General features: G+C 47.7%; 1 protein-coding gene across 6 annotated transcripts in view; it reads left to right on the top strand.

Moving 5' to 3' along the window:
* The window catches only part of LOC115147097 (outer dense fiber protein 2-like), a 30289-nt gene extending 11786 nt beyond the window's left edge, over window positions 1-18503 (top strand). For 5 of the 6 annotated variants that reach the window (XM_029689096.2, XM_029689098.2, XM_029689099.2 and 2 more), the window contains 18 exons: window positions 996-1109; window positions 1384-1497; window positions 1678-1851; window positions 1989-2179; window positions 2686-2833; window positions 3072-3197; window positions 3521-3595; window positions 3750-3821; window positions 3933-4049; window positions 11390-11575; window positions 14229-14338; window positions 14480-14615; window positions 14984-15094; window positions 15865-16128; window positions 16274-16374; window positions 16621-16783; window positions 17778-17903; window positions 18119-18503. In XM_029689096.2, coding sequence (XP_029544956.2) covers window positions 996-1109; window positions 1384-1497; window positions 1678-1851; window positions 1989-2179; window positions 2686-2833; window positions 3072-3197; window positions 3521-3595; window positions 3750-3821; window positions 3933-4049; window positions 11390-11575; window positions 14229-14338; window positions 14480-14615; window positions 14984-15094; window positions 15865-16128; window positions 16274-16374; window positions 16621-16783; window positions 17778-17903; window positions 18119-18289 — 2499 coding nt within the window. In that variant the 3' untranslated portion in view covers window positions 18290-18503. The remainder of the gene's footprint in view (window positions 1-995; window positions 1110-1383; window positions 1498-1677; window positions 1852-1988; window positions 2180-2685; window positions 2834-3071; window positions 3198-3520; window positions 3596-3749; window positions 3822-3932; window positions 4050-11389; window positions 11576-14228; window positions 14339-14479; window positions 14616-14983; window positions 15095-15864; window positions 16129-16273; window positions 16375-16620; window positions 16784-17777; window positions 17904-18118) is intronic. The other variant, XM_029689101.2, reaches the window with a different exon arrangement.
* The last annotated feature ends 950 nt before the right edge of the window (window positions 18504-19453 follow it).

Below are 19453 nucleotides of genomic sequence, written 5' to 3'. Positions count from 1 at the left end.
GGAATAGTTACAGGGGTGAGGAATGAGCCAATTGGAAGCTGGGGATGATATGAGGCCCAGATTGGGAATTTAGCCAAGACACCGGGGTTAACACTCCTACGATAAGTGCCATGGGATCTTTAGTGACCACCGTGAGTCAGGACACCCGTCTTAATGTCCAATCCGAAAGATTGCACCCTTCACAGGGCAATGTCCCCAATCACTGCACTGGGGCATTAGGATATGTTTTTATTTGACATGAGGAAAGAGTGCCTCCTCCTGCCCCCACCCCTTGCCCCCCCAACACCACTTCCAGTAACATCTGGTCTCCTATCCAGGAACCGACCAGGACCAACTCTTCTTAACTTCAGAAGGTATGCTCCTGCCGTGCCTTCATTCGCTAAAAGTATACCTTTTTTGCTACTGCTCTGACATATGATACTAGTCAGGGGCAGACTGGGACCAGAAATCATCTCTGGTATTTCTAACACACCAGCCCATTTTCTTCCTTGAGGCCCCCACTATTAGCCTGCTAATTATAACTTTGCGCAAAATTAACAAGTTATACAGGCCCATTAGGCAAAAATGTAACCAGCCAGTCCACTCTTGATCTAGTAATTGTACATCACCCAGGTAAAATGATACACCAGCCATGTGTTGTCTACACGGTAAACAAGGACTGACTTGAATGATCACTACATATCAGCTGCCAGTTCACATCTGACAGTCAACCAACCTGTTTGTTTACACTTCCTCCTCCTTTCATTTCTGTGTTTGTGTTGATGATTGAACCATGGAATCTGTCCCTATCAAGTCCTGCTTTGCACCATTTACTCTGTTCCTAACAGTGCATATAATTCAGTCTCCCTTTGAAAAAGTGTCCTTTGATATGACTTTGATTGCATTTGTTTGATGGTGTGGTAGTGATGGGCCACAGTATAAAGGCTAATATGATACGGGAGAAAAGAGGGCCTATATTGTGGCTTTTGCCTAGTTGACTCACTGCTCTTTTACAGAAAAAAGCCATGAGGACCCGGTCAATCTCACCGCCCCTACATGTGCATGTGAATGAGACTACGCCTGTGCACGTGCACGTGAAGAAGAGCAGGAGCCCTTCCAGGACACCACAGGTTGGAAAACCCTTTTCAGGGAAACACATTTGAAACAGTTCATTAAATGTCCTAATTTCATATCAATGCAGTTCCGATTCAGGGTCTAAGGTGCTGAACTGATACAGAGCGGAGAATACCATCCAAAGGTCTCTGAATGTATATTCCTTTTTCTTATGCTATCTAATACTGTATACCCTGCTTGTGTGAAAACTGCTGGATTTACCTGCACATGAATGCATTACATGTGGGCCTAAATGTGTTTCCCTTGAGTTTCATGCTGTCTGCTTTGCAGGGTAAGACCAAGGGTGATGGAGGGATCCTGCGACCTACTGCAAAGGTGAAGACACGGGTGCCATGGATACCGCCTGGGAAGGCCTCAATGCGGGATGCCTCTTACAAATGGGAGGTCTGACATGCTATTCATTCCTTTTATCTCATCTCCACTAATGCAATGTATTCATACTGCACCTATTGAAGCAATATCTTATGAAAGCACTCATATCAACACTTTCCTATCAGCACTTTCATTAATATGGATCAAAAGAAACCATATAGTCTGTGGTCATTGGACCTGTCCATGTCTTAGGGGCCGACTCATCGCCTGGAGATCACACCATTACCTGAGCCGGAGACCTCCCACTCTCCCCTGCGATTGGCCGACCTGTCGTCAGAGGAGGAGGAAGTGCTGCATGGACGAATCAACCAGTACGAGAGGAAGATTGACAGCCTGATGACTGAGGTCAGCTCGTTGAAGAGTGAGGTCTGTCCCTCCCATTCTCCTTAGAACCGGTTCCACATGTTGCCCTAGTCCCTCACCCATTGATACATTTATTCATCTTCTAAGTGTGTGTCTGTATGTACATGCCTGTGTATGTACATGCCTGTGTATGTGTGCAGGTGGAGCTGCGGAGGAAGGAGCAGCTGTTGGAGCGCCAGTCGGAGAAGCTGAGCGCCTCCCAGCGGGTCATCGAGGAACAGGAGGAGGAGCTAGCCGAGGTGTCCAAGGAGCTAGAGGTCACGGAGAGGGAAAACTCCCGCCTGCGCCACTCCATGGAGAAGATGTTGGAGGAGACTGACTGCACAAGCAGGTATGGCCCAGACAGACACACTTGAAGCCATAGTTCATTCAAATTGTATTTAATTGTCTTAGTCAGAAAGTAAAGATGGCGACCGATACAGAGTGGCAGGCAGAAAGGAAGGGCCCTGGTGGGATTCATAACCCCGTCGCCAGCAGGTAAGTGTTGTCAGGAGTCTGCAGCGCTACCACTAGACCAGACTCCAGTAAAACTTCTCATGACTGTGATAAGCCTTGATTCTCAGATGCCTTTAACCCAACCACAGTCCTAGCAGGCTATCACACTATGGCCTATTTGGTCGTTTTTCATCAAATCTGATTGTCAGAAGTTGCAAAATACAAGTTGTCAACAGCCCCCAGTGACTCACGCAAAATAATATAATTGTCCTACTTAATAATATACAGAGGTGCTAAATAAATGTGAAACTATAAAACATCTTTCCTGTACCCCTTATTCAAAATCTTCCATCCCTTTGCTTCTCTCCTGTTGTGTCTGCCATAACCCCCCTGTACGTACAGAGTGGAGAGGTCTATGGAGTCGATTCAGCTGGAGAAGGACACCCTGCTCAGGAAGCTGATGGAGGCAGAGATGGACGGGATGGCTGCTGCCAGGCAGGTGTCAGCCCTGAGAGAGACCGTCACCAAGATGAGGAGCTCCAGCGCCAGTGTGAGTGTCAGCAGAGACATGGTTGGCGGTCAATACCATTTCTACTCAGGGGATGGATTAAAATGCCAATGCACAGACCATTTATCAATTGACTTCCTGAATTGACTGAATTGAACTGGAATTGACCCCAACCATGCAAAGATACCAATATAGGCTTTCAAAATACATACGGTAGGTGTAACCTCAAGGATATACAGTAGGTATTGATATCTGAAATGCTTTATTTTGATTGGAAAAGAGAATGTCGGGGTCTGAGTCTTCATTCCTGGCGCGTCAGAAGGAGTTGCTGCTCCAAAAACTGGAAACATTTGAGTCCACCAACCTCACTCTCCGCCACCTACTGAGGGAACAGCATGGACGTGAGGTACCGGTACACCCTCCATGCCTGTAGAGGGCAGACTAAGAGTAGAGCAACTCACTTTAATCCATAACACCGGCCTTGATTTGGGTCCACAACATGATTAGCGAAGTAAGCAAATGTCCTTATCTTGAAACCTAACCCTACTTGAACCCATAAGTTTTCAAAAACTTCCAGGATGGTGAAAATGCTGACATGATGAATAACCATGGACGTTCGGAACTAGGATCACAGTCTAATCATGTTATGGCCTGAAATACGGGGCCTCTTATAGCTACACTTTTACCTGTTGTGGTGGTGGCAGTTTTTTTTTAAACATTTTTGAACAGATGGAATCCATGAGGATTTCAGAGCAGAAAGATGTACTTCTGAAGAGGCTGACGAACACAGAGGCAGAAAACTCGGTGTGTTTCTTTAAATATGCCACTGTCAGTCAACAAAAATATTCAGTGAATCATGAATCTCCAAAATGTCCTCTTCAAAATGGTTTGTGCTTATTGGACGGCTGATGGATAGAAGGTTGTACTGAATTACATTTCTGTGTCATTCCTCACACAGCATCTTGTTTTGAAACTTCAAGAGAAAGAGAGGGAGGTTAATCAACTGACTACACTTATGGACACTGAGAAGGTGAACTATAGTTGTTGTATTTTACATCCCACACACTAACAGCGTGTTCAACAAATGTTTCATTATTTGAATGATTTGATTAATTTATTTTGCATTCTGTTGTTGTTCCAGGAGAATGCTAAGACCACAGGAGAGCTGTCTAAAGTACTGGAGTCTACTCGGGCCCATTTGCAGAGCCAGTTACGCAGCAAAGAGGCCGACAACAACCGTCTTGCTGTGCAAATCAAGGTAAAGTGACGTTATATGGCTTCCATTTGGACACATATCAACTTGCAGCTTAATTTCGCTATACTGATGTACTTTGCCTGTGCCTTATGTGCATCCTTTCAAGCATACCCTTCTCATTAACCTGTGGTGAGTTATTCACAGTTTTCGATGAACAAATAAGGTTTCATATGTACAGTGGGGCAAAAAAGTATTTAGTCAGCCACCAATTGTGCAAGTTCTCCCACTTAAAAAGATGAGAGGCCTGTAATTTTCATCATAGGTACACTTCAACTATGACAGACAAAATGAGGGGAAAAATCCAGAAAATCACATTATATGATTTTTAATGAATTTATTTGCAAATTATGGTGGAAAATAAGTATTTGGTCAATAACAAACAAGCAAGATTTCTGGCTCTCACAGACCTGTAACTTCTTCTTTAAGAGGCTCCTCTGTCCTCCACTCCTCCACCTGTATTAATGGCACCTGTTTGAACTTGTTATCAGTATAAAAGACACCTGTCCACAACCTCACACAGTCACACTCCAAACTCCACTATGGCCAAGACCAAAGAGCTGACAAAGGACACCAGAAACAAAATTGTAGACCTGCACCAGGCGGGGAAGGCTGAATCTGCAATAGGTAAGCAGCTTGGTTTGAAGAAATCAACTGTGGGAGCAATTATTAGGAAATGGAAGACATACAAGACCACTGATAATCTTCGTTGATCTGGGGCTCCACGCAAGATCTCACCCCGTGGGGTCAAAATGATCACAAGAACGGTGAGCAAAAATCCCAGAACCACACGGGGGGGGGCTAGTGAATGACCTGCAGAGAGCTGGGACCAAAGTAACAAAGCCTACCATCAGTAACACACTACGCCGCCAGGGACTCAAATCCTGCAGTGCCAGACGTGTCCCCCTGCTTAAGCCAGTACATGTCCAGGCCCGTCTGAAGTTTGCTAGAGAGCATTTGGATGATCCAGAAGAAGATTGGGAGAATGTCATATGGTCAGATGAAACCAAAATATAATTTTTTGGTCAAAACTCAACTCGTCGTGTTTGGAGGACAAAGAATGCTGAGTTGCATCCAAAGAACACCATACCTACTGTGAAGCATGGTGGTGGAAACATCATGCTTTGGGGCTGTTTTTCTGCAAAGGGACCAGGACGACTGACCCGTGTAAAGGAAAGAATGAATGGGGCCATGTATCGTGAGATTTTGAGTGAAAACCTCCTTGCATCAGCAAGGGCATTGAAGATGAAACGTGGCTGGGTCTTTCAGCATGACAATGATCCCAAACACACTGCCCGGGCAACAAAGGAGTGGCTTCGTAAGAAGCATTTCAACGTCCTGGAGTGGCCTAGCCAGTCTCCAGATCTCAACCCCATAGAAAATCTTTGGAGGGAGTTGAAAGTCCGTGTTGCCCAGCAACAGCCCCAGATCTGCATGGAGGAATGGGCCAAAATACCAGCAACAGTGTGTGAAAACCTTGTGAAGACTTACAGATAACGTTTGACCTCTGTCATTGCCAACAAAGGGTATATAACAAAGTATTGAGATAAACTTTTGTTATTGACCAAATACTTATTTTCCACCATAATTTGCAAATAAATTCATTAAAAATCCTACAATGTGATTTTCTGGATGTTTTTTTTTCTATTTTTGTCTGTCATAGTTGAAATGTACATATGATGAAAATTACAGGCCTCTCATATTTTTAAGTGGGAGAACTTGCACAATTGGTGGCTGACTAAATACTTTTTTTGCCCCACTGTATGATTGTTAAATAAAGAGAAAAATGAAGAACCTCAGACGAAGGTTCACCATCCAATAGGACAAAAAAAACTACATACACAGCCAAGACAAATGTCCTTGAGTGGCAAAGCCAGAGTCCAGACTTGAACATCTCTGGAGAAACTTGAAAATAGTTGTGCAGCGACGCTCCCCATCCAACCTGACAGAGCTTGAGAGGATCTGCAGAGAGGAATGTGAGAAACTCCCCAAATACAGGTGTGCCAAGCTTGTAGCATCATACACAAGAAGATTTGAGGCTGTAATCGCTGCCAAAAGTGCTTCAACAAAGTACTGAGTAAAGGGTCTCCATACTTATGTAAATGTTGTATTTCAGTTTTACATTTTTATTACATCTGCAAACATTTCTATATTTAATTTAATCCATTTTAGAATAAGGCTGTAACTACAAAATGTGAAAAAAGTCAAGGGGTCTGAATACTTTCCATGGCTGAATTGCTGTATTTTTGCCTCCCCCTTCTGGCTATTGGGAAAAAATCCATAGAAAATCCATTACAATTTTTTAACTACTTAACTTGGAATCAAAATGGCATGCCCATACTCCAATATTACACAATAATGCCTTGAGGTCTGGAGTGCAGCCTTTTACAAAATTAATTTAGAAGTGCATGAATATAAATATTCAATTCTTTGCCATCTACTATGTTACTTTAACGATGATGGCTCCTTGAATCTCACAATAAATCAGAGAGACGATTACTGCTGCCAGGTAGCACTGCTGAAAAAAAGATGTTGGCTCTTAGATGGCAATCATCTGACTCTCTCCCAGTTCGCCAGTGAATACAGTTACTATTAGAAGTTATAACTTTACAATTATCGACAGCGAGAATGAATGTATTTTTTTTTTATTGAGCCCTGAAAAAAGTACACTTGACTATGTAAAGAATAATCTCAGCTAAAGCCCAACACATATAAACAAAATATGCCGTATTTACCTATTTTCATTATTATATATATATATTTTTGCTTTCAGGCCCAAGGGTAAGGGGTACTGGGGGGATGGGAAGGAGTTGAACACATGGTTTCTAGGAGGGGGGCAGGAGGTGGGTGGTTGTAGGGAGACATGGGGTTGGGGAATGGGGCAGGAGGTGGGTGGTTGTAGGGAGACATGGGGTTGGGGGAATGGGGCAGGAGGTGGGTGGTTGTAGGGAGACATGGGGTTGGGGGAATGGGGCAGGAGATTGGGGGTGGTTGTAGGGAGACATGGGGTTGGGGGAATGGGGCAGGAGATTGGGGGTGGTTGTAGGGAGACATGGGGTTGGGGGAATGGGGCAGGAGATTGGGGGTGGTTGTAGGGAGACATGGGGTTGGGGGAATGGGGCAGGAGGTGGGTGGTTGTAGGGAGACATGGGGTTGGGGAATGGGGCAGGAGATTGGGGGTGGTTGTAGGAGACATGGGGTTGGGGGAATGAGGCAGGAGATTGGGGGTGGTTGTAGGGAGACATGGGGTTGGGGGAATGGGGCAGGAGATTGGGGGTGGTTGTAGGGAGACATGGGGTTGGGGGAATGGGGCAGGAGATTGGGGGTGGTTGTAGGGAGACATGGGGTTGGGGGAATGGGGCAGGAGATTGGGGGTGGTTGTAGGGAGACATGGGGTTGGGGGAATGGGGCAGGAGATTGGGGGTGGTTGTAGGGAGACATGGGGTTGGGGGAATGGGGCAGGAGATTGGGGGTGGTTGTAGGGAGACATGGGGTTGGGGGAATGGGGCAGGAGATTGGGGGTGGTTGTAGGGAGACATGGGGTTGGGGGAATGGGGCAGGAGATTGGGGGTGGTTGTAGGGAGACATGGGGTTGGGGGAATGGGGCAGGAGATTGGGGTGGTTGTAGGGAGACATGGGGTTGGGGGAATGGGGCAGGAGATTGGGGGTGGTTGTAGGGAGACATGGGGTTGGGGGAATGGGGCAGGAGATTGGGGGTGGTTGTAGGGAGACATGGGGTTGGGGGAATGGGGCAGGAGATTGGGGGTGGTTGTAGGGAGACATGGGGTTGGGGGAATGGGGCAGGAGATTGGGGGTGGTTGTAGGGAGACATGGGGTTGGGGGAATGGGGCAGGAGATTGGGGTGGTTGTAGGGAGACATGGGGTTGGGGGAATGGGGCAGGAGATTGGGGGTGGTTGTAGGGAGACATGGGGTTGGGGGAATGGGGCAGGAGATGGGGGTGGTTGTAGGAGACATGGGGTTGGGGGAATGGGGCAGGAGATGGGGGTGGTTGTAGGGAGACATGGGGTTGGGGGAATGGGGCAGGAGATGGGGGGTGGTTGTAGGGAGACATGGGGTTGGGGGAATGGGGCAGGAGATTGGGGGTGGTTGTAGGGAGACATGGGGTTGGGGGAATGGGGCAGGAGATTGGGGGTGGTTGTAGGGAGACATGGGGTTGGGGGAATGGGGCAGGAGATTGGGGGTGGTTGTAGGGAGACATGGGGTTGGGGGAATGGGGCAGGAGATTGGGGGTGGTTGTAGGAGACATGGGGTTGGGGGAATGGGGCAGGAGATTGGGGGTGGTTGTAGGGAGACATGGGGTTGGGGGAATGGGGCAGGAGATTGGGGGTGGTTGTAGGGAGACATGGGGTTGGGGTAATGGGGCAGGAGATTGGGGGTGGTTGTAGGGAGACATGGGGTTGGGGGAATGGGGCAGGAGATTGGGGGTGGTTGTAGGGAGACATGGGGTTGGGGGAATGGGGCAGGAGATTGGGGGTGGTTGTAGGGAGACATGGGGTTGGGGGAATGGGGCAGGAGATTGGGGTGGTTGTAGGGAGACATGGGGTTGGGGGAATGGGGCAGGAGATTGGGGGTGGTTGTAGGGAGACATGGGGTTGGGGGAATGGGGCAGGAGGTGGGGGTGGTTGTAGGGAGACATGGGGTTGGGGGAATGGGGCAGGAGATTGGGGGTGGTTGTAGGGAGACATGGGGTTGGGGGAATGGGGCAGGAGATTGGGGGTGGTTGTAGGGAGACATGGGGTTGGGGGAATGGGGCAGGAGATTGGGGGTGGTTGTAGGGAGACATGGGGTTGGGGGAATGGGGCAGGAGATTGGGGGTGGTTGTAGGGAGACATGGGGTTGGGGGAATGGGGCAGGAGATTGGGGGTGGTTGTAGGGAGACATGGGGTTGGGGGAATGGGGCAGGAGATTGGGGTGGTTGTAGGGAGACATGGGGTTGGGGGAATGGGGCAGGAGATTGGGGGTGGTTGTAGGGAGACATGGGGTTGGGGGAATGGGGCAGGAGATTGGGGGTGGTTGTAGGGAGACATGGGGTTGGGGGAATGGGGCAGGAGATTGGGGGTGGTTGTAGGGAGACATGGGGTTGGGGGAATGGGGCAGGAGGTGGGTGGTTGTAGGGAGACATGGGGTTGGGGGAATGGGGCAGGAGATTGGGGGTGGTTGTAGGGAGACATGGGGTTGGGGGAATGAGGCAGGAGATTGGGGGTGGTTGTAGGGAGACATGGGGTTGGGGGAATGGGGCAGGAGATTTGGGGGTGGGGCAGGAGATTGGGGGTGGTTGTAGGAGACATGGGGTTGGGGGAATGGGGCAGGAGATTGGGGGTGGTTGTAGGGAGACATGGGGTTGGGGGAATGGGGCAGGAGATTGGGGGTGGTTGTAGGGAGACATGGGGTTGGGGGAATGGGGCAGGAGATTGGGGGTGGTTGTAGGAGACATGGGGTTGGGGGAATGGGGCAGGAGATTGGTGGTTGTAGGGAGACATGGGGTTGGGGGTGGTTGTAGAATGGGGCAGGAGATTGGGGGTGGTTGTAGGGAGACATGGGGTTGGGGGAATGGGGCAGGAGATTGGGGGTGGTTGTAGGGAGACATGGGGTTGGGGGAATGGGGCAGGAGATTGGGGGTGGTTGTAGGAGACATGGGGTTGGGGGAATGGGGCAGGAGATTGGGGGTGGTTGTAGGGAGACATGGGGTTGGGGGAATGGGGCAGGAGATTGGGGTGGTTGTAGGGAGACATGGGGTTGGGGAATGGGGCAGGAGATTGGGGGTGGTTGTAGGGAGACATGGGGTTGGGGGAATGGGGCAGGAGATTGGGGGTGGTTGTAGGGAGACATGGGGTTGGGGGAATGGGGCAGGAGATTGGGGGTGGGGTTGTAGGGAGACATGGGGTTGGGGGAATGGGGCAGGAGATGGGGGTGGTTGTAGGGAGACATGGGGTTGGGGGAATGGGGCAGGAGATGGGGGTGGTTGTAGGGAGACATGGGGTTGGGGGAATGGGGCAGGAGATGGGGGTGGTTGTAGGGAGACATGGGGTTGGGGGAATGGGGCAGGAGATTGGGGGTGGTTGTAGGGAGACATGGGGTTGGGGGAATGGGGCAGGAGATTGGGGGTGGTTGTAGGGAGACATGGGGTTGGGGGAATGGGGCAGGAGATTGGGGGTGGTTGTAGGGAGACATGGGGTTGGGGGAATGGGGCAGGAGATTGGGGGTGGTTGTAGGGAGGGGTTGGGGGAATGGGGCATGGGGGTTGGGGAGAATGGGGTTGGGGTAATGGGGCAGGAGATTGGGGGTGGTTGTAGGGAGACATGGGGTTGGGGGTGGGGCAGGAGATTGGGGGTGGTTGTAGGAGACATGGGGTTGGGGGAATGGGGCAGGAGATTGGGGGTGGTTGTAGGGAGACATGGGGTTGGGGAATGGGGCAGGAGATTGGGGGTGGTTGTAGGGAGACATGGGGTTGGGGGAATGGGGCAGGAGATTGGGGGTGGTTGTAGGGAGACATGGGGTTGGGGGAATGGGGCAGGAGATTGGGGGTGGTTGTAGGGAGACATGGGGTTGGGGGAATGGGGCAGGAGATTGGGGGTGGTTGTAGGGAGACATGGGGTTGGGGGAATGGGGCAGGAGATTGGGGGTGGTTGTAGGGAGACATGGGGTTGGGGGAATGGGGCAGGAGATTGGGGGTGGTTGTAGGGAGACATGGGGTTGGGGGAATGGGGCAGGAGATTGGGGGTGGTTGTAGGGAGACATGGGGTTGGGGGAATGGGGCAGGAGATTGGGGGTGGTTGTAGGGAGACATGGGGTTGGGGGAATGGGGCAGGAGATTGGGGGTGGTTGTAGGGAGACATGGGGTTGGGGGAATGGGGCAGGAGATTGGGGGTGGTTGTAGGGAGACATGGGGTTGGGGGAATGGGGCAGGAGATTGGGGGTGGTTGTAGGGAGACATGGGGTTGGGGGAATGGGGCAGGAGATTGGGGGTGGTTGTAGGGAGACATGGGGTTGGGGGAATGGGGCAGGAGATTGGGGGTGGTTGTAGGGAGACATGGGGTTGGGGGAATGGGGCAGGAGATTGGGGGTGGTTGTAGGGAGACATGGGGTTGGGGGAATGGGGCAGGAGATTGGGGGTGGTTGTAGGGAGACATGGGGTTGGGGGAATGGGGCAGGAGGTGGGGGGTGGTTGTAGGGAGACATGGGGTTGGGGGAATGGGGCAGGAGGTGGGGGTGGAGGCTCACTTGTTTTTTCTCTTTCCTTGCATACAAAATGTATTGTTACTTTTAGACTCTGCAAACAAAATGTCTTCCTGTTTTTTTATCCACTCCTTTCTGATTGGTCCAGAACTTGGAGCGTGCGGCCAACCAGCAGCAGGGAGAGATGGATCACCTGCTGGAGCAGCTGCGGGGTCTGAAACTTCAGGCGGAGTCCAACAAAGAAGCCCTGAAGAGGGCTACGCGGGCCCAGAAACACCGGGCGGAGCGCAGTGAAGACACCGCCGGTCAGCTCAGAGCTCAGCTACTGGACATGGTAGGTGGAAGAAGGGAGATGGTGACCTTAGAACAGATCTAGGACCAGTTTGGTCTAATCCTCGTTTCAACTAAAAAAGGACAAGAAAGAATTTTGACACTCAGCATCTCAGATTATTTTGAAATAATTTCTGTTAGAAACAGATAAGATTAGCATTCTTGCAACATTATTTTGTTGAAATATAATTTATCTCTGAGAAATTAAGATAATTGATTGCATCCAAATTGGCCATTTAGTGTGTAGGATTCATATAATATTCATTAAATTTGCAGTGCTTTTAGGAAGTATTCAGACCTCTTGACTTTTTCCACATTTTGTTCTGTTACAGCCTTATTCTAAAACTGATTAAGTTGTTTTTCATAAATCTACACACAATACCCCATAATGACAAAACAAAAACAGGGTTTTATACCACATTTACATAAGTTTTCGAACCCTTTACTCAATCCTGGTACCAGGTTTTGTCCAGATCTGACACTTTGCATTCAGGCCAAAGAGTGCAATCTTGTTTTCATCAGACCAGAGAATCTTGTTTCTCATGGTCTGAGAGTCCTTTAGGTCGCTTTTGGCAATATCCAAGCTGGCTGTCATGTGCCTTTTACTGAGGATTGGCTCTGTCTGGCCACTCTACCATAAAGCCCTGATTGGTGAAGTGCTGCAGCGATGGTTGTCCATCTGGAAGGTTCTCCCATCTCCACGGAGGAACTCTGGAGCTCTGTCAGAGTGACCATCGGGTTCTTGGTCACCTCCCTGACCAAGGCCCTTTTCCTCCGGTTGCTGAGTTTGGCTGGTCGGCCAGCTCTAGGAAGAGTCTTGGTGGTTCCAAACTTCTTCCATTTAAGAATGATGGAGGCCACTATGTTGTTGGGGACCTTCAATCAACCTTATGGCTAAGTTTTTGCTCTTAACAAGCACTGTCAACTGTGGGACCTGATCTAGACAGGAGGGTGCATTTCCAAATCATGTCTAATGAATATAATTCACCACATGTGGACTCCAGTCAAGTTCTAGAAACATCTCAGGGATGGTCAATGGAAACAGGATGCACCTGAGCTCAGTTTCAAGTCTCATAGCAAAGGGTCTGAATACTTATGTAAATAAGGAATTTCAGTTTATTTTTATACATTTACAAACATTTAAAAAAACGTATTTTGCTTTGTCATTATGTGGTATTGTGTGTAGATTGAAGAAAAAGTGAATTGATTAATTTTTAGAAATAGGCTGTAATGTAACAAAATGTGGAAAAGGGGAAGGGGTCTGAATACTTTCCGAATGCACTGTATAGTATCAGTTCTCTTTGTTTGACATGTACTATGGAGTTGCGGCTTGAAAATATTGATTCTTCATCCTTTGTATTATATTCCCAGTGAATTTGGTCATTCAGAGAAATTAGTCATTTGAGTTGTTAGCTACTTGCCTCATCCTGCGTTCTGATATTACCCGGTTCTGACCACTAGATGTCGCTGTTCCTGTTATTAGGTGAAAAAGTTGGAAGATTGTTTAAGGGATTCTTTGCCCAAATGACAACATTTTAAATTGGTTTCCTTACCCTATAAGCCTTGACAAGGAATGACAGTAACCCATGCTTTAGTTTTATTGGCCACTGTTTCAATTGCTATCTTTTTTGCATTTTTGTACAAATCCATTGCAAGTCATTGATCGACTTCACTGGGCAAATGCTCACCTTTGACGGCCACTGCCAGGCTGGAGAAGTGTGCTCTTCACATATGAATTCCGGTTTCAATTGTACCGGGCAGATGGCAGACAGTGTGTGGGCGACAAACACAAGTGTCATTTTTCAGTGGCAATTTGAATGCACGAAGATACTGTGACGAGATCCTGAGACCCATTGTCGTGCCATTCATCCACCGCCATCACCTCATGTTTCAGCATGATAATGCACGACCCCATGTCACAAGGATCTGTACACAATTCCTGGAAACTGTCCCAGTTCTTCCGTGGCCTGCATTCTCACCAGACATGTCACCCATTGAGCATGTTTGGGATGCTCTGGATTGAACAGCCTGTTCCAGTTCCCGCCAATATCCAGCAACTTCGCAAAGCCATTGAAGAGGAGTGGGACAACATTCCACAATCAACAGCCTGATTAACTCTATTCGAAGGAGATGTGTCGCGCTGCATGAGGCCAATGGTGGTCACACCAGATACTAACTGGTTTTCTGATCCACACCCAACTTTTGTTTTAAAGGTATCTGTGACCAGATGCATATCTGTATTCCCAGTCATGTGAAATCCATAGATTAGGGCCTAATGCATTTATTTTAATTGGCTGATTTACCTTATGAACTGTAACTCAGTAAACATTTTGAAATTGTTGCATTTATATTTTTGTTTGATTTGACATGGAACAACTCATCAATACTTAGGATCAGATGTTCCAATGAAGAACTTCTTGATGATTAATGCAGCACCTGCATTGCTTGCTGTTTGGGGTTTTAGGCTGGGTTTCTGTACAGCACTTTGAGATATCAGCTGATGTACGAAGGGCTATAGAAATAAATGTGATTTGATGATTAGTCGAATTACGTTTATTAGTAATGGGCTAGAACAATAGCCAGATGTACCATGTAGCTCACCAGGACCAGGTTGAAATACTTTTCACATCTATTGGATGATGTTGCTACCTACACAGGAGAAACAGATGGTAGAGGCCCTATCAGCAGCAGAGAATTGGCGTGGTCACCACGCCCAGGAAATGAAGGACAAGACTCAGCTAGATATGGAGGTCTCAGTCCTCAACAGGTGAGAGAAAGAGTTGCTTCAGTTTTTCCTCAGAATAATAGGGAACACAGCATCATGAGCAATCATGAATATGGTCAAATTGTACATTTTATGGTCTAACATAAAAACCTTTATAATCCTGACCATATCCTATGCGTGCAGCCGAGTGTCAGACCTGACAGAGCAACTCCATGGGACGGAGGACAAGGCCCGGGCCGAGAGAGAGGGGCTCCTGGACCGCCTGCACAGCCTCACCACAGAGGGCACCCACGCCAAGCTAGAGAACCAGAGCCTCAAGGTCAGTGATGACAATGGACGAACTCTTGGAATTATTAGGCCAGTTTTCACAGATTCATTTTAGTTGGACAAAAAAAATCACTTTGAATGGATATTCTTCATCATCTTCATCTTCACTTTTTAAATCATGCATCAGGCTTAATCTGTGCCTGGGAAGTAAATCCAATTATGTGGTCCTTTGTCATTTACAAGAATTACATCTGTACCCGGTACCAAATAGTAGGTGTTGGTTCTGGTAAATTACAAAGATTTGAAAGTAATTCAATATTGCATAGATTTTATCCGACCCAGATATTGGATTGCATCATAACATGGACACAAACACAGCGCTGTACTGTAGGCTGACAGGCATATGTTCCCCTCTTTCAGGCCATGTTGTCTGCAGTGGAGGAGAAGCTGACTCTGTCCCAGTCAGAGGTACAACACGTCAAAGCCTCTGTGAAGCAATACGAGAGCCTAGTGGACAACTACAAGACCCAGGTAAATAGACACACACACAGGTATACTCACAGGTATGCACACAGGTATACACACACAGGTATACACACACAGGTATGCACACGGGTATACACACACAGGTATGCACACGGGTATACACACACAGGTATACACACACAGGTATACACACACAGGTATGCACACAGGTATGCACACAGGTATACACACAGGTATACACACAGGTATACACACAGGTATGCACACAGGTATACGCACACAGGTATGTACACAGGTATACACACACAGGTATGCACACACAGGTATGCACACAGGTATGCACACACAGGTATGCACACAGGTATGCACACAGGTATACACACAGGTATACACACAGGTATGCACACAGGTATGCACACAGGTATGCACACAGGTATACACACACAGGTATACACACACAGGTATACACACACGGGTATGCACACAGGTATGCACACAGGTATACACACAGGTATGCACACAGGTATACACACAGGTATGCACACAGGTATACACACAGGTATGCACACACGGGTATACACACAGGTATGCACACAGGTATGCACACAGGTATGCACACAGGTATGCACACACGTATGCACACAGGTATGCACACACGTTGTACCCACATACAGACTCTTAATGTGCTGAAAGCAAACATGCAATAATAGGCTAAATGAAAAGGAGAATTATAGTCCATAAATTACAATGTGTGTGTATATTGTTCGTGCCTCATGTCTTTTCTGTGCTTCTGTGTAATGCTACCCATCACCCAGGTGGTGAAGACACGGGCGGAGGCGGACGAGTACTGTGCCAGGCTGGGACAAGCAGAGCGAGAGGCGCGGGAGGTCCGGGACCAGCTGGAGAGCGAAGTGGAGGCGGTGCGCAGGGAGCTGCTGGGCCGGCTGACGGAGCTGGAGCCTCTTCCTGAGGCACTGCGGCGCTCTGAGGTCCTACTGGAAGAAGCTCAGGACAGAGAACATGCCCAGGAGAGACGTAGCACCGAGCTGAGTATCGTCCTGGCTGACCTGCGCATAAAGGTGTGGGGGTCGGGGGGGTTGTGTGTGGTGGGGGGGTGGTGTATGTGTGCTGTACGCAATGTGATGGTATGCACATCTTCCAAACTGGCTTTATCAATTTAATAATATGGTAATAATATTATAATGGTTTATGTTTTGTGTCTAGGTGGAGCAGCAGGGCAGCCAGGTGGAGCTGCTGAGACAGAAAAAGTCTGTCCTGTTGGAGGAGAACAAACAGCTGCAGCACCGTGTGGAGAGTCTGGAGAGGTCAGACTGTCATGGCCATTCCAGAGCCAATATCATAACGTGCTGAACAGAGTGTGTGTGTGTGTGTGTGTGTAGTATGATACATAATATATACCGATGCTTTTATCCAACTTACAGTACAGTGAGCTCATACGTTGTTAGTTTGTGACCCCCTGTGTGTGTGTTTATGTATACCGTGTTTGTATGGTGTGTGTGTATGTGTGAACATACCTGGGCTTGAGAGCCCATCCCATTTCTCCCTCACAGGAAGCTAGAGGAGGCCACTTGTCAGAACAGAGACCTGGTGGGGGTGATCGCCAAGCGGGAGGAGACCATCCATGGCAATCAGCTCCGGCTGGAGGAGAAGTCCCACGAGTGCACGCACCTGACCCGCCAGCTGGAGGAGGCCTTGGATGATGCCCGACGCCAGGTCTGTCTGGGGCACCCGGGTATGGGGAGAGGGGGGCTGGGGATTGGCTACTTGGGGAATAACTGGGTGGGAGGGAGCATTGCAGCTTGAGATCAATATTTGCATGTGTGTTATGTTCACTGGTGTTAGGTTCTAAATGAACCTATTAAAACTCACGGACGATTAGTAAAGCTTAAACCAAGTGTATTCCCCCATTGGGTCATACAGCTGCATAAGACGAATACATTGTTCCACAAGTGGTAGTATATATATATACCCCAATTTGGGGTGGAATCTCCTCCTTCTCTCTAAACATTACATCTTTGTTGCTAGGCAGGAAATTAAGTTACGCGGGCAATAAACTGTTCCTTCTCTCTTAACCTGACCTCAGCCACCTTCCTCACTAAACCAATTCTCTCCACCCTAATCAGTGCCTGCCAAGATGTGATCGTCTTTCCTTCACTCAGTACATTCCAAGCTTAAAGGCCTCCACCATATACTTTCCTCCTACAGATACCCATTAACTCCTGGTGTAGAAACCAGACTATGGCACTCTTCATGTCTCTAGTATAACTGATTATTAACTATATTTAAAGTTTAGAAATCCGAACCAATCCCTGGTCATTTAAAAGTCGTACAAATTATTACTGCTTTTTGCATGGACATTGTAAAATTGAGATGCAAGTATTGAATTGAGTGATTTGGTTGTTTTACGTTTTAGCATTGTGAATACTCACAGAACAACATTAGTTTACACTGACTTTGTCATTTTCGTTCCCATGGGTGCACAGCCATTTTGTTTTATGCTTGTTGTAACAGTTGCTCTGTCTGATGGAGTATCACAGTCCTGGTGTATAGGTGGTCCTCTGTAGCTCTGTTGGTAGATCATGGCGCTTGCAACTCCTAGATAGTGGGATCAATTCCCTGGACCCCTCATACATAAAATGTATGCACGCATGACTGTAAGTCACTTTGGATAAAAGTGTCTGTTAAATGGCATATATTATTATATTAGGTGTCCCAGACCCGGGAACGTGCGATCACCAAAGAGCACTCCACCCAGTCCAAGGTGGTGGACCTGGAGACCCAGCTAAGCAGGACCACCACAGAACTCACCACCCTCCGCCGCAGCAAAGAGGAGGTGAGGGAGAGTGTTTTAGAAATACACATCTCTAGCGTCAACTCTGATTATAATCTCTCATAATCTCTAAAACTATTGCGGTCAAAGACATAGTGGCTCATAACCGTACACATCTTGGCACACACACTCTTTAGAAATCAAATAATATTTCATTCTAATAATAGAATTGCTGTGGTGTGTGTCTGTCTGCGTGTGTGCACCTCCGCCACCCTCAGGCAGAGCGGCGGTACCAGTCCCGTCTTCAGGATGTGAAGGATCGTCTGGAGCAGTCGGACAGCACCAACAGGAGTCTGCAGAACTACGTCCAGTTCCTCAAAGCCTCTTATGCCAACGTGTTCGGAGACTCGGCCCTCACCAGCACTCTGCGGGACCCTTCTCCCATCTGAGGGGACTCTCCCCAAAGATTCTCTCAGAAAACACACACCTACACTATGCACACGCACGCACAAATACACACACCCCATTTGAGGGAACTCTTCCCCAAAGATTCTCTCGGATCACACACACACACACATCATTATCCAGGTCTATACTCAGAGCTCTTTTCAACTATATTCAATGTTGATTTTGTGGGTGTGTATGTTCCAATTATACAATATCAATAATATCAATAATGTTACAATATAAGACATCAAGTTTACACAGCCTTTACTTCCAGCTTGTCTGCATTAATTACAGTTGTCCTATAGTTGTTCACGTCCTTCTGACTTCATTATGTTTTCAGTTCTACTGTTTTATGTCTCGGCATACTGTATCATTCTGTACCTTACTATACAACAGCATGTAACCACCCACCTAACAGATGTAATGTACCAAAACATAGCTGTCCCAACAGATCTGGGACTTGTCATAGTAGAGTTATATAGCTTGGCTATTTTTCGTCTTATCATATTACGGAATTGTTCCAATGGTGCTATGATTGGTTAACCTCGACCCAGATCTGTTTGTGAACTCCTGTTTGGAATGACAAGGAGTGGCATGATGACACAAGCAGACTGGTACCCAGGCTAATGCTATCTGCTAAACAGAGCCATATCAATGAAACCAATTATTTAGTTTGGTTTGTTTGCCGTTTATTTGTGTCAGTATTTGTCTAAAATGTGATACCCATGAGAGGAATCAACAGTGAAGGAGTTGTGCTCTTGTCAATAATTTAAATATTTCTGCTTTAATTATGAAATAGGAGATATATATTTGTAATGGCCATTTTATATACCTTGAACGTGTATAAAAAGTTGTATTTGAGTTGCAATAAAGCAATTTCATCAAGAATATTTCTTTCTTTCTGGTTATAGCCTCGTAAAACTGTGGACCTGTTCAACATCGACTGCATAGCAGTCAACTACAAATCACCTTGCATAAAATAACTACCCTTTTCTTGCCACATACTAGTCCCAACATCACATCCTCCAGTTTCAGACCCAAATCAAGTAGCTGGCCTGAGGTCACACAGCATTTGGTTCTTCTGGGTTGTCGAGATTACGGTAACTCGGATGTCTCTTAAAGATCATTTATGCTTGATCTGAAAATGTGATCTGAGGCTACGTACG

The sequence above is a fragment of the Oncorhynchus nerka genome, linkage group LG19 (genome assembly GCF_034236695.1).
Source record: "Oncorhynchus nerka isolate Pitt River linkage group LG19, Oner_Uvic_2.0, whole genome shotgun sequence".
Classification (NCBI taxonomy): Eukaryota; Metazoa; Chordata; class Actinopteri; order Salmoniformes; family Salmonidae; genus Oncorhynchus; species Oncorhynchus nerka.
The sequence above is the reverse complement of the archived record's forward strand: the minus strand, read 5'-3'. Positions and strand labels throughout refer to the sequence as shown.